Raw genomic sequence first — 13,432 nt, forward strand, 5'->3', positions numbered from 1 at the left:
GGCAGGGAGTGGGGGGGGCAGGGAGTGGGGGGGGGGGGGCAGGGGGTGGGGGAGCAGAAGGGGGGGGGGCGGGGCGAGGAGTCCGGCTCGGTTGCTCGGTGCGAGCTGGGTGCCCCGCGCAGCCACTACGGTGGCGATCGTGATGGCCACGACATCAACAACAACAACCTTGACGATGATTGCGATGACCATCACCATGGCAATGACGACGACGACGACGATGATGAATGTGGCCATGATGATGATCTTCTTCTTCTGTCGTACGGCTGCTGCTGATGTCGATGCAGAGCAACGACTACAATGTCACACGCACGTGGTCAAGCCCAGGTGATGATGATGGTGGTGATGACGATAGTGGCTACGGTGGTGATGATGATGACGATGGTGGTGATGATGACGATGGTGGTGATGATGACGATGGTGGTGATGATGACGATGGTGGTGATGATGACGATGGTGGTGATGACGATGGTGGTGATGATGACGATGGTGGTGATGATGATGATGCGGCCGTTGCTCACAGCTTCACGAAGGGGTCCGAGTATCCGTTGGCGTCCATGGCGGCCAGGTGAGCGCAACGCAGCACGGTGACGAGCAGGCCGGCCTTCTGCATGCTGTAGCGGAGGCCGATGAGGACGCGGCCCCTCTCCTCCTGACCCTTCTCCTCGCTCTTGTCTCCCTGGGACCCCCGCGTGGTGGGGGAGGGGTGGGGGCAGGGGGAGGGGGGGTGGAGAGTCGGAGGAGGGTGTAACGGGTGCGGGTTGAGGGGGCGCACTCATTGATGTGGGGGGTGGGTGGGTGGTTGAGTGTTTGGGGGGTGGGTGGGTGTTTGGGGGGTGGGTGTTTGGGGGGTGGGTGGGTGAGTGTTTGGGGGGTTGGTGGGTGGGTGGTTGAGTGTTTGGGGGGTGGGTGTTTGGGGGGTTGGTGGGTGGGTGAGTGTTTGGGGGAGGGAGACAGGGTAAGCGTCACGGCTGGATTTAAGTCGACGGTTGTCTAAGTTGGCCACCCGAAGGATATAGACACACCAGCTACGCTACTGCTCCCCACTACTCTCAATGTGTGTGTGTGAGTGCACACGAAGATAAAGACGCCCGTATAGCCTTTACATACTGGTAGGGTAAGTGCTGTTCGCGAACACCTTTGGAATACCGGCACGGTACACGAGGGGGTGGGTGGCCAGCACCACGCCTGACCCGCTTTTGTCTCCCGAGTGGCGATGTTTACACACCGCACCAGGTACTCATTTTAGGCCGAGTCTACTCAGGAGAGGCCCAGAACTGCTTCAGATATTCGTGACCGATGTTGGTGGTCGTGATCGGGAATCGAACTCGGGTTCGCCGGGATTTCGTAGCGCATCGCGCTGACCGCTGCACCACCACTCGGGCACGTGTGTGCGACACAGATAAAGATCCCCGTATAGCCTTTGCGTGCTAGTGCGCACGTGCGAACACAACAACAACAACAACAACCGCCATTCGCCACTAAGTGGCGGTGACGTCACCTCAGCGCTTGTGCCAGGCTATGTGCACGTTGAGGTCACATGAAGTGCCGGCAGGAGGTCACGGGGCAGACCCAGCAGGTGCCACGGGTCGACTGACTGAGATGAGTGGCCGATGTACCGCCTGTGGCCCCTGCTGTTACAACGCGCGCACACGCACGCACGCACGTGTCTCCACTCACCTCTTCCTCGTACAGAGCCATCCCACGCGCTCCTCCCATCCCAGTGCCGCTCCTGCGAGCAGACTGCGGAGGAGAGAAGTTCACCATTTGATTGTGTCCGTCGAGCTTGGAACGCAAGAGGCCAACATGAGTCTCGTTTGGAAGTGAATGGGCGAGTGAGTGAGTGAGATGGTGGAAGAGTGAAATTGGCGGGTGAATGAGTGAGTGAGATGGTGGGCGAGTTAATTGGCGGGTGGGTGAGTGAGTGAATGAGTGAATGAGATGGTGGGTTCGTGAATTGATAGTGGGCAAGTGAGTGTGTGGGTGAGAGATGGTTGGTGTGATCGCACGGTAAATCTAAAAACACTGCACAAAGCATGAATCGATCTCAAACAATACATTCCCTGTAGGGCCAGTTGAATCGGGCAGACCACTTTAAGACTGACCATCGCACAAATACAAAACAAGAAGTTTGGAATACTATATGGGGGAATCTTTGTCCCGATTGCAAGCCTCCAAACTCTTATCCGAAACCCAGCACTGGACAGATAATGGCTGTTCATGATAATTAATTCGATGTAAACTTCAAGACGAGACCGTATTTAACTTCTCGCAAGTGGCGAAGCCGCGTGCCCATCTTACAGGGACCTCGCCCCTATTGTGGCTCATCAGCGCTACTTTATGCCCAGCCACCACCTCCCCTACCCCCCACTGCTACCACGACGTTGACCGCCGCAGACAGAAGCCACTCACCGGGAGTTGCCTCTCCAGACAGATGTTGAAGTTTTTAGCTTGGTTCGCCTTGAGCTTCTTCAGGGGGATCCGCGTCTCCCCGATGAACTCGTTGTGACCGAATTTGTCCTCGTCGCACACGGACACCCTGAGCGGCGGCGACGGAGGAGGAGAGGGCAGCACGGGGAGAGGGCAGCACGGGGAGAGGGTATCACGGGGCGAGACACGGAGGTCGCGGCGTTACGGACGGGGGTCGAGGCGCTATCGGAGTAGACCGTAAGGCCATAAAATCTTAAACCGTGGAGAACAAAAATCTCGATTTTGCGCAAATGCTTCAGGATGCAGGGATTTACTTTATGAAATCCGCACATTTGGTAGCAGTTTCATGGTGTCAGGGACGGGTTCACGGTCTCAATGAAGGGGTCACTGTGTCAATGATGGGGTCAAAGTAGCAATGATAGACGGGCGGTGACTGGTTTAACGACATTTATATTTACACGATCGAACCCAAAAAACCCTCCTATGAGCAATGATAGGGTCACTGTGTCAATGGTGATATGGTGAGGTCACGGTGTCATTGACGGGGTCACTGTGTGAATAGTAAGGTCAGGGTGTCAGGGACAGGGTCACGGGGTCAAGGACGGGGTCACGGAGCATCACTTCCGGAGGATTCTGGCCGGGGACCTCGCACGGTTTCACCCCCCCACCCCCCCTCCCCCGGGCACCGTAGCGTCTTGCGCAGCATGTCGTCGTCCGTGATGCCGTGGTAGGTGAGCGTCTCGTTCCACACGGGGTGCAGCGTGTTCCGCAGCGTCTTCGTGCGCAGTTTGTTCGCCTGCGGGGACATTTAGTTTTTCGCAGCAGCAACAACAACAACAAGAACAAAAATCTCACGGAGACAAAAAAAAAATCCCCCACCCTCCCGGCCGTGGTGCAGCCTCGTCAACGAATTGTTTGGAGCCGGGTGCTGGTAGCGAGCAGCTTGCCAAGAAGGCCGGCACGGCACACGAGAGGGGCTGGCTGGGTGGGTGGGTGGCCAGCACCACAAACCGGGCCGCCTTTGTCTCCTCGGCGGCGATGTTTACACGCCACCACAACGGAGTCCCAGAGCCGGTTCGGACATTCGTCGCTGGTGTTGCCCGCGAACGGGAAATCGAACTGCGGGGGGTCGTGTTACGTTCCAATCGCGCGGCGCGTGCCAGACCCCCCGCGCCACTCCTCCGCGTCGACTGTGACCTCGGCCGTAGCCTGGACCCTGGACCCGAGCTCCGTCATTAGGTCAACCCAGACTTTACTGCTAATCTCGAGCCCAGTCCTAATCCTATCGCTAATCCGATACGTGGCCGCGAGCTCCGACACGGCTCGCGCTCGGCCAAACGGTGATGCGCCTGCCCCCCCCCATCCCCACGTGGCTCTGCCAGTGTTCCGTGGCGAGGTGTTAACTACCTCGCCTGGTCTACAGGAGGTCGTCGGTTCGATCCCGACCTTGTGATGCCTGTTGTAATTTTGGAGTGTACATGTCTCCAGGGTTTTCCCCCTCCACGTTTAGACTCGGCGTGCGTCTAGATCAGGGGTCGGCAACCTACGGCTCCGGAGCCGCATGCGGCTCTTTATGGGCTGCTTCTTGACGATATGTACGTATGTACAGTATGTACTCAGATGCATTGCGGCTCTTGAAATACTGAATTTTGTACCGAATTGGAAAGAAATGGCTCTTCTTGTTATTTTGGTTGCCGACCCCTGGTCTAGATGATTTGACTGCTGCTCTAAATGTCCACGCGATAAGCCGCTTAGTGGTGCTGTCATTTTCTGGTCAGGTCGCTTCTGAAAGAGAGCTACGGAGCACGGCGAGTTTTTTACCTGCTGGAATAATAAATAAATACATATATAGATTGCCCCCGCAACGGTTTAATTGACTCATCCGTTATTGTCACGCGGGGGGGGGGGGGGGATCACGCTGTGGCACTTCGTGTCAAATCATTACAACCTCCCCCCTGCCATCGCCAACAACGCCATCACCCGTGCCATCCCTTCCAACTCTGCTCGCCATCGTCAAACAATCGAGCACCCTCTCTCCCCATCGCCCGTCCCTCTCCCATCGGCCCCTGTCATCTCCGCTCGCCATTACCCATCGCGATCAGCCATCCCATCACCCCCACCCCCCCCACTACTGCCCAACATCATCACCCATCACCTCCGATGATAAAACCCTGCACTCACATCGCCAGCGAGTTTCCTGCCTCCTCCTCCTCCTCCGCACCACCTCCTCCCTTTGCCAACCTCATCGCTCACCCCCAGCCCCGACCCCCCCCCCCCCCCATTCGCCCCCGCCTCCACCCTCGCCGCCCCCCCCCCCCTCTTCGCCTCCCCCCTTGACTCCCCCCTTCGCCCCCTCCCCCTTCGCCTCCCCCCCCCCTCCCCCCCACCGCCCACCACGCCCCCGCCCTCCCGCACCTTGCTCGCTCCGGGCAGGAGATGCAGCTTCACGTAAGGGTCGGCGAGACCGTTTGAGTCCATGGGCTTGAGTCCCTGCTCGCGCGCGCGCGCACACCAAAGACAAAGATCCCCCCCCCGGTATAGCCTGTTAAATGGGCAAGTGCTGTTAGCGAGCACCTCACACTCACACACGCTGGCAGCCGGGTGGTGAACGTACAACCTATTTGCTGCGCTGTCCCACCTGTTCGAGAAATCGATTATTTTTACGATTTACGCAAATGACGACATGCAAATGACATGCAAATGACATGCAAATGAGGCGCTGGTGTTGTGGAAGCGTAGAACGTCGGGAAACCATCCACACGAGGCGCGTCCAAACGAGACGCTCTGTCGTCTGCTTTTCAATCATTTGTGTGTGCAATGGATAAGGGCCGTTGCCCGAAACGTCGCATAATTTTTACGCGTTTCCTTTTAAGGCAACGCGCGCACACACACTGTCGTTGTTGACGAATGTGGCGAGTGTTTGGTTTGTGATTTCTTTTATCGAACCGTGACGATTCATCAAATGGGTGGGGTGTGGTGGGGAGGGGTAGGTGGGGTGTGGTGGGGTGGGGTAGGTGGGGTGGGGTGGGGTGGGGTAGGTGGGGTGGGGTGGGGTAGGTGGGGTGTGGTAGGTGGGGTGGGGTGGGGTGTAGTAGGTGGGGTGGGGTGGGGTAGGTGGGGTGTGGTAGGTGGGGTGGGGTGGGGTAGGTGGGGTGGTGTAGGTGGGGTGGGGTGGGGTAGGTGGGGTGGTGTAGGTGGGGTGGGGTGGGGTAGGTGGGGTGGAGTAGGTGGGGTGGGGTGGGGTAGGTGGGGTGTGGTGGGGTGGGTGACTGGACATGTGCGACAAAAGAGCTTCACAACTCATAGGATTCTTCCAGTCTAAATCAAGATTCCGATTTCTGGAAGCTGCTTTGCGCACGGGAATATTTTTTTATTTCATTTGTTTGCAAAATAAAACGGCTGCTTGCGGTTGCGGATGATCCTCCCACGATCTCCCCACATTCCAGAGCATCTTCCGGCCCCCCATCCCCCTGATCTCCCGCGGCAGATTGTGTATGGGTGTGTGTGCCAGCCGCGTTAAGATTTCACGTCGCGTCAAAGACGTGGGGGGAGGAGGAGGAGGGATTTGGACGCAGAGACGCGGGGCAATCGATGGCGAGACAGGTGGGGGGGGGGCAGAGACCCCTGGGTGGAGAGAAGGGGAATTATATGAATACGAATAAGTAACATAGTTAATAATATCAACATTTTAACTTTTAATAACAATGAAAACGCACGCCAATAATTCTTTGCGGCCCTTTGTCAAATTCACGGCAGCAAGGAGGCTTCCTCCCCACGGTGTGGGTCACGGTGGGGGAGGGTGGGGCTAGGGGAGGAAGGGGAGGGGAGTGTTTGACCGGCGTGGTGAAGTATGGTCAAACTATCCCCTACCGCCCGCGGTGCCGGACGGGTAACCACTCTGTGATGTTGCTGTGTGCAACCCCAGGGAAAAATCGAACTCGAATGAACGGGGTTCAGAGCCCCGTTAAGTCAACCGCAGCGCCGCCTTTTTGCGAAAATGCCAACATCGTATAATAATAATAACGATAACAACAATTCCATTCATCAAGAAATCTCAAGATTATTTTGTCGAGGTAGGGTGCCGCTACATTGGGATGTTTGGCCGCTTCCATTAATGGCTTAGGGTGGGCGGGAGGAAACCCCATCCATCACCACCACCACCACCCCCACCCTCACCACCACCCACCACCACCCCCACCCTCATCGTGTCCATCCTCGTGGTTTATTGTTCCACCTCCAACTACGCGGAGATTTTACAGGCGCAACTCAACACAGATGGATTTTAAAAAAATCCATCGTTTGCACAGCAACCGCTTGGCCACATCGCAGGCCGTGTCTGCGTCGCCTGCTATTCCCGAGACATCGAGTGTATGATGAACCAGGCTGGATCCGGCTGAGCTTTGTCGCGACTGAAAAAGAGCTATATCCCTCAGTGGGCCTTACCTGCTGAATAAAAATAGTTTAGTTTAGAGTAAATTGGCAGGTGGGGTAAAGCTTGGGGACTCCCACCGCTACAAAATACGTCTGCCCAACGTGGAAGAGTAGGCCAAATCACTCTCTGGAGCTTCCCTCGCACCTTCGATTAGCACGGCTGGCTACGTACGGTGCGAAAAAAGTTCCACATGCATACGTGAGCGTCGCTCCTCCGCCCACCGCTGTTGCTGAAGGGCGACTTCCTCCGACTGCCCAATAGCGTCAATCCACTCAACCCTCCTCCACTCAACCCTCCTCCACTAAACCCACTGCCACCACCCAACTCGACATTGCCGCGATGGCCTCCATCGCACCAGCAACACCGCTGCGTGCCACCGCCACCGCGGGCAGCAGCGAATCATTTGTCCGCAAAACTGGCGCAGGAGGGAGTGGGTGACGAGGAGGAGGAGGAGGTGCCACCACCGCCATCACCTTGCCCTTGATGATGGTGCAGTGCAGGGCGTTGTTCGCCTGTTCGTAGAGCAGAGTGAATTCCAGCGTGCCCAGAGTAGCTGCAGTACACACACACACACACGCGCGCACACACACGCACAAAGACAAAGCTACCCCGTGTAGTCGCTTCAATAGACTGTTGGGGCAAGTGCTGCTATCGAGAACCCAAGAGGGCCGGGCACGGCACAATGAGGGGGTGGGTGGGCAGCCCAAGGCACGGCCGCCTCCGCAGTAGCGATGTTTACACACAGCACCAGCGACTCGCGGTGGCGAGATGTTGACTACCTCGCCTGGTACACAGGAGGTCGTGGGGTCGATCCCGACCCTGACGCCTGCTGCTGCTGTATATTTGGAGTCTGCGTGTCTCTCTCTCTCATCATGATCACGGTGGCTAGGAGATGTTAACTACTTCGCCTGGTATACAGGAGGTCGTGGGTTCGATCCCGACCCTGACGCCTGCTGCTGCTGCTGTATATTTGGAGTGTGCGTGTTCCAAGGCGTCGCCATGCGTGACAATCCAAGTGCAAATATATTCTCCATTTCATTGTACAGATGCCAAACCGTGAACAGAGATTATGCAAAAAGGGATCAAACCATCATGTATGTAGAACTTCTTTCGCACCGTACGTAGCAAACCGCGCTAAATCAGCATAATCATCGCGGTCCCACACACGCGGCAGCGAAGAGAGTGAGGGAGCTTTGTTGGTGGGGGTGGCGGGGGGGGGAAGTGGTGGGGGGGGGTATGGGGGTGGGGGGCACGAAGGTGTAAATCTGCCGTTCTTTATCTTTGTGGGAGGCGGAGGCGGCGCAGATGACATTTTCCATTTCAACAGACACACCCACGTGTGCACACAGAGCTCTCCCCCCGTGTAGCCTGTAACAGACTGTTGTGAGCGCGCACCTATGAAGGCCGGAACGGTACACGAGGGGGTGGGTAGCCAACACCACGCCCGCCCACCCGCCTTTGTCTCTCCAGTGGCGATGTTTACACACCGCACCAGGTACTCATTTGAGACTCAGTCGACCTCGGGGAGGCCCAGTACAGGTTCAGATAATCGTCATTGGTGTCGCACACACACACACACAAATGCGTGCACACTCACAAACAACACCTCCACCCCCCCGCCGCCAATTCCATCTTCACCCATGCGCCCAGCATCTCATTAGACGTCTCTCGCTTTGATTATTTAATAAAGGCCTCCTCGCATTAATTAGAGCCGGCGTCGTAGCGGGAGCGCCACTTGAAGGGGCAGAACAGGGGCAAGACCACAGTCATTCCTCCACTCGTACAGAGTGGAGAGTAGAGAGTCTATAACCAGGAGTCGGCAACAAATATAACAATTCTAGATTTGAAGCTTTCGTGACTGCGAGGATTCGTACTATTAGTTTTTTCGGTAAAGTCACGTAGGTAAAAAAATGAAATTAAAATTAATAAAAAATATAACAAGTTCCTTCTCCCATTGGTGGAAACGAAAGCGCGTGGGACGCAATGAAACCGACACACGCGCCTTCTCTCATTGGTGGGAGCGAAACGCGCGGGGCTGCATTGTCATGAAATCACGATCTCCCCGCCACTCTATTACATTTCGTGTATTGCCGTGACCCTAATCCCGACCCTAACCTTGACCCCCCTCGCGCTGAGGTCAAGATTACACTGCACGTTATAATGGGGAAATATAACGGGCGTGTACTTGCGCTAATGGAGGTCGCTTGCAGCTAACGGAGCTCACCGAGAGCGAATGGAAGTCGCATTAGCCGACCTATCTTTAGGAGTATATCCAGTCTAACAGATGCACGTGTGTGTGTGTATATATATACCGTCACCTGTGTCTGTAAATGTGTTACGACCAATAACATACATGCATAGGGTGAATGGCTGTGCGTGAACATCTGTGAAAAAGAGCTTTACAGCTCATCGGATTCCTCCAAGTGTGAATACATATTCTAATGTCAAATATGAAGGCGCAGCCCTGCAATTGCTGGCCGACGTCACTGCTGGCAGAAGAGGCCTCCTGTATGTACCCATGTTTAACTTCTTTCGCTCCGTACGTAGCCAACCGTGCTAATTGGAGGTGCGGGGAAGCGCCACACAGCCCCCTATAGGGGGTAGCTTGGCCTACTCTTCCACATTGGGCAGACGTCTTCCGTAGAGGTGGGAGTACCCACACTTTACCCACCTGCCAACTGGCTTTCAACTAAACTACGACGAAACTATTTATTTGACCATGTAAGGCCCACTGAGCTACAGTATATAGCTCAATTTCAAAAGCGACCTGGCCACAAATGATAGCTCATCGAAGTGACTTATCAATGCTGGACATTTATAGCAGTCAGAGACTCTAAACGCGTGCTCCTAAATGTGCAGAGAAAACCGGAGGACCCGCAGAAAAATCCAAGTGACCACGCGGAGAGATAGAGACACCGCAAAGTCCAAATATACAGCAGCAGGCGTAGTCAGGGGTCGGGATAGAACCCACGACCCTCCTGTACACCAGGCGAGGTAGTTAACATCTCCTAGCCACCGTGATGATGATGAGAGAGAGAGACGCAAACTCCAAATATACAGCAGCAGGCGTCAGGGTCGGGATCGAACCCACGACCTCCTGTGTACCGGGCGAGGTAGTTAACATCTTACAGACTTTACTGCGATGTACCCATGCATACATTGTTGGGTGGACAGAGGCGGGGGTGGGGTACAGTATTGAGGAATCGTGTTCATTGTTTAAGGTGCCGCGCCCGGAGATCAGACGGAGTCAAACCCCCGTGTACAGCACTGCTGCCCTTCACCGATGCTGGCCAACGTGTATGCACTTGCCCCGGCATGCTACACTTCTTTACGGGAATCTTTTGCTGTTGTGTGTGTGTGTGTCACGATTGAGTTGCTGTGTGTTTGTGTGGTGCTGGTCACCGCACCCTCTTCGTGTGCCGTCCCGGTCTCAAATAGGTGCTCGCTAGAACAGCATTTGCCCCAAGCGGTAATGCTACAGGCCATACGGGGGATCTTTGTCTGTGTATGTGTGTTTATGTATGCGTATGGGTGCCTACTTGTGTGTGCATTTACTCTGATGTGTGTGCGTCTCGGATGAGTGGCTGTGTATGTATTTGTAGATATGCTGTATATATATGAGTATATTAATACCGTACAAGCATTCATTCCAAATGTCTGAGGAGCGGTGGCGCAGTGGTTAGCGCACGGCTCTGCGAACCCCGTAACCCGGAGTTAGATTTTCCCTCCCTTGTATCGACGTGTCGGCCTTAAAATGAGTACCTGGTGCGCTGTGTGAACATCACAAACTGGGGAGATAAAGGCGGTCAGGGCTCGACTATATCCACTCGTGTGCCGTATCGCCTTCAATAGGTGCTCGTTCACAGCACTTGCCCCAATAGTCCGCTCAGGCTACACGGAGGGTCTTTGTCTTTGCCCATAACCCAGCGCTGTGAAGGGCTCGGGTTGGTGGCTCACGCACGGATGTTGTGAAACTCCCCTCCCGTGAGCGTCGAGGAGGTGCCCATTTACCCCGGACTCGCCAGCAGAAGGGAGTACAGCAAAATGTGGACTGATCGCCATCCGTTTCCATCTGTACGGGGGATAGAGTCTTGACCCTCGCGCAAGGCGCGGTTTTTCTCCGGGTGCTCCGATTTCCTCCTTTGCGCTGCGGTGGCTAGGAGATGTTAACTACCTCGCCTGGTAGACAGGAAGTCGTGGGTTCGATCGCGACCCTGACGCCTGCTGCTGTATGTTTGTAGTTTGCGTCTCTCTCTCTCGCGTGGATTGTTCTCCGGGTCCTCCACATTTAGAAACGTTCAGAGTATTTGGCTGCGACAAATGTCCACGTGACGAGCCACGTCGTTGAGATATTAATTGTGGCCAGGTCGCTTCTGGAAAAGAGCTACATCGCTCAGCGAGGCCTTAACTGGTAAAAATAAAAATGTTATTTTCTCCCCTTCCACGTGGTGTCATAAACACACCTCATCATTAAATTGGGAGAGCTGAAAACATCTTTATATATTTTTTTAAAAAGTAGCAGCAGCAGCAGGACCCTCCTGAATAAGATTCACGAGACCCAGCGCGGTCCTCCTGGATATTTCGCAGAATAATTTTCCTGTTATTTTACAAATCACCAATTTAATTTATTCCGTCGCGGCCGAGTGACTGAACCTGTGGAGTCCCCGCCCCATCCCTGCGCTCGCTACCCCCCGTCTCGTCACTCTTTCCTCATCTCCCAATCATCTCCCCATCCTCGATCCCAGTCGACTGGGAGACATGTTGTAGATGATGATGATGATCTATAACATGGATTTACGTTTGTGCAATATCTTCGATGTCCCACGTGACAACAGTCATCATTATTTTGGTTAACGATTTCTCTTTGCTTCATTGGTTTTTGTTTATTGTGTGTCAAAAAAGAATTTGGTTTAGTTTTTTTTTGCCGACCCAGGTCACGCTTGCAAGGGGAAAAAAATCCGCTCCACTCCAGTCTCGGATTTAGCACGGCTGGCCCCGTATGGTGCAAAGAAATTAAATATTCATACTTTTTTCTTGGTCCTTTCGGTAAAGTCGCGTAGAAGGGGAAATAATAAAATAATAAAAATATAAAACAATACAATTCTCACGACGTTTCGACTGCAACACAAGCAATCATCATCAGGTGTGAAATCCACAGCAAAAAAAAATGTCTTGTGTTGCAGTCGAAACGTCGTGAGAATTTTATTGTTTTATATGTTTATTATTTTATTATTTCCCTTCTACGTGATTTTACCGAAATAACCAAGAATATGAATCCCTGCAGTCACGAAAGCTTTAAATCAATATACATACATTGTTTAACTTTTTTATTTTACCAGGTAAGGCCTCAATGAACTATACAGCTCTTTTGTTCAGAAGCGACCTGGCCACAAATGATAGCTCAACAAAGCGGCTCATCACGTGGACATTTATAGCAGCCAGACGCGTGACGTCGATTCTAAATGTGGAGGGGAAAACAGGAGGACCCGGGGAAAAAAATCCACGCGACCACGAGGAGCGAGAGAGAGACGCGCAAACTCCAAATATACAGCAGGCGTCGTCAGGGTCTGGATAGAGCCCACGACCTCCTGCGTACCAGGCGAGGTAGTAAACATCGCGAGACCGCGACGCCCGGTACCATTGCCGTGTCACCAGCTGATTTCGCGTGCGTAGCCCGTGGTCTCTTGCGTGAACAACATAATTATGTTTTATTTTTATTATGTTATTATTTCCCTTCTACGTGACTTTACCGAAAGAACCAAGAAGATGAATCCCTGCAGTCACGAAAGCTTTAAATCGAAATTCAACAATCTTTGTTTACGCTCCTGGTTAGTTTGAACATCCCACCCCTCCGTGTCTTGCACCTACCTCCACTACCTGTGGTCTGAGTCTCTACGTAACTCTATTGTTCTATGTCTAACTCTATGGACCTCTGTGTAACTATGGATATCTGTGAAACGCTATGGATCTCTGTGAAACTCTATGGATCTCTGTGAAACTCTATGGATCTCTGTGTAATTCTATGGACCTCTGTGTAACTCTATGGACCTCTGTGTAACTATGGATATCTGTGAAATTCTATGGATCTCTGTGAAACTCTATGGATCTCTGTGAAACTCTATGGATCTCTGTGTAACTCTATGGATCTCTGTGTAACTCTATGGATCTCTGTGTAACTCTATGGATCTCTGTGAAACTCTATGGATCTCTGTGAAACTCTATTGTTCTATGTCTAACTCTATGGACCTCTGTGTAACTATATGGCTCTCTGTGTAATTTTATGGATCGCTGTGTAACTCTATGGATCTCTGTGTAACTCTATGGATCTCTGTGTAACTCTACGTAGCTGAGAGCACTATTGCCCTGTGGTCGTCCCTGGGATGGAGCTGCTTCGCTCAGCGGGGCCTTAGCAGCTGAGATAACAAAAATTATTCAGTCTCGAGTCTGTGAGTGCGAGAGAGACATAAATAGATGGAGATAAAATCAGATTGAAAAATTATTACTCCCCTGAATTTTTTGTTCAGCTCCACCCCAAAAATGCTGCCTTTTTGATTCGCTGCTACGGCAAAT

The 13,432-nt window shown here is 53.4% G+C and overlaps 1 protein-coding gene across 2 annotated transcripts in view; it reads right to left on the minus strand.

Annotated features, from left to right (window-relative positions):
• The window catches only part of LOC144933019 (rabphilin-3A-like), a 102,564-nt gene that overhangs the window by 3,242 nt on the left and 85,890 nt on the right, over positions 1 to 13,432 (minus strand). For both annotated transcript variants that reach the window (XM_078857450.1, XM_078857451.1), the window contains 6 exons: positions 7,336 to 7,415; positions 4,846 to 4,920; positions 3,117 to 3,226; positions 2,413 to 2,539; positions 1,681 to 1,743; positions 522 to 679 (listed from right to left, as the gene is read on the minus strand). In XM_078857450.1, coding sequence (XP_078713576.1) covers positions 522 to 679; positions 1,681 to 1,743; positions 2,413 to 2,539; positions 3,117 to 3,226; positions 4,846 to 4,920; positions 7,336 to 7,415 — 613 coding nt within the window. The remainder of the gene's footprint in view (positions 1 to 521; positions 680 to 1,680; positions 1,744 to 2,412; positions 2,540 to 3,116; positions 3,227 to 4,845; positions 4,921 to 7,335; positions 7,416 to 13,432) is intronic.

This window comes from Lampetra fluviatilis, chromosome 6, assembly GCF_964198595.1.
Source record: "Lampetra fluviatilis chromosome 6, kcLamFluv1.1, whole genome shotgun sequence".
Lineage (NCBI taxonomy): Eukaryota > Metazoa > Chordata > Hyperoartia > Petromyzontiformes > Petromyzontidae > Lampetra > Lampetra fluviatilis.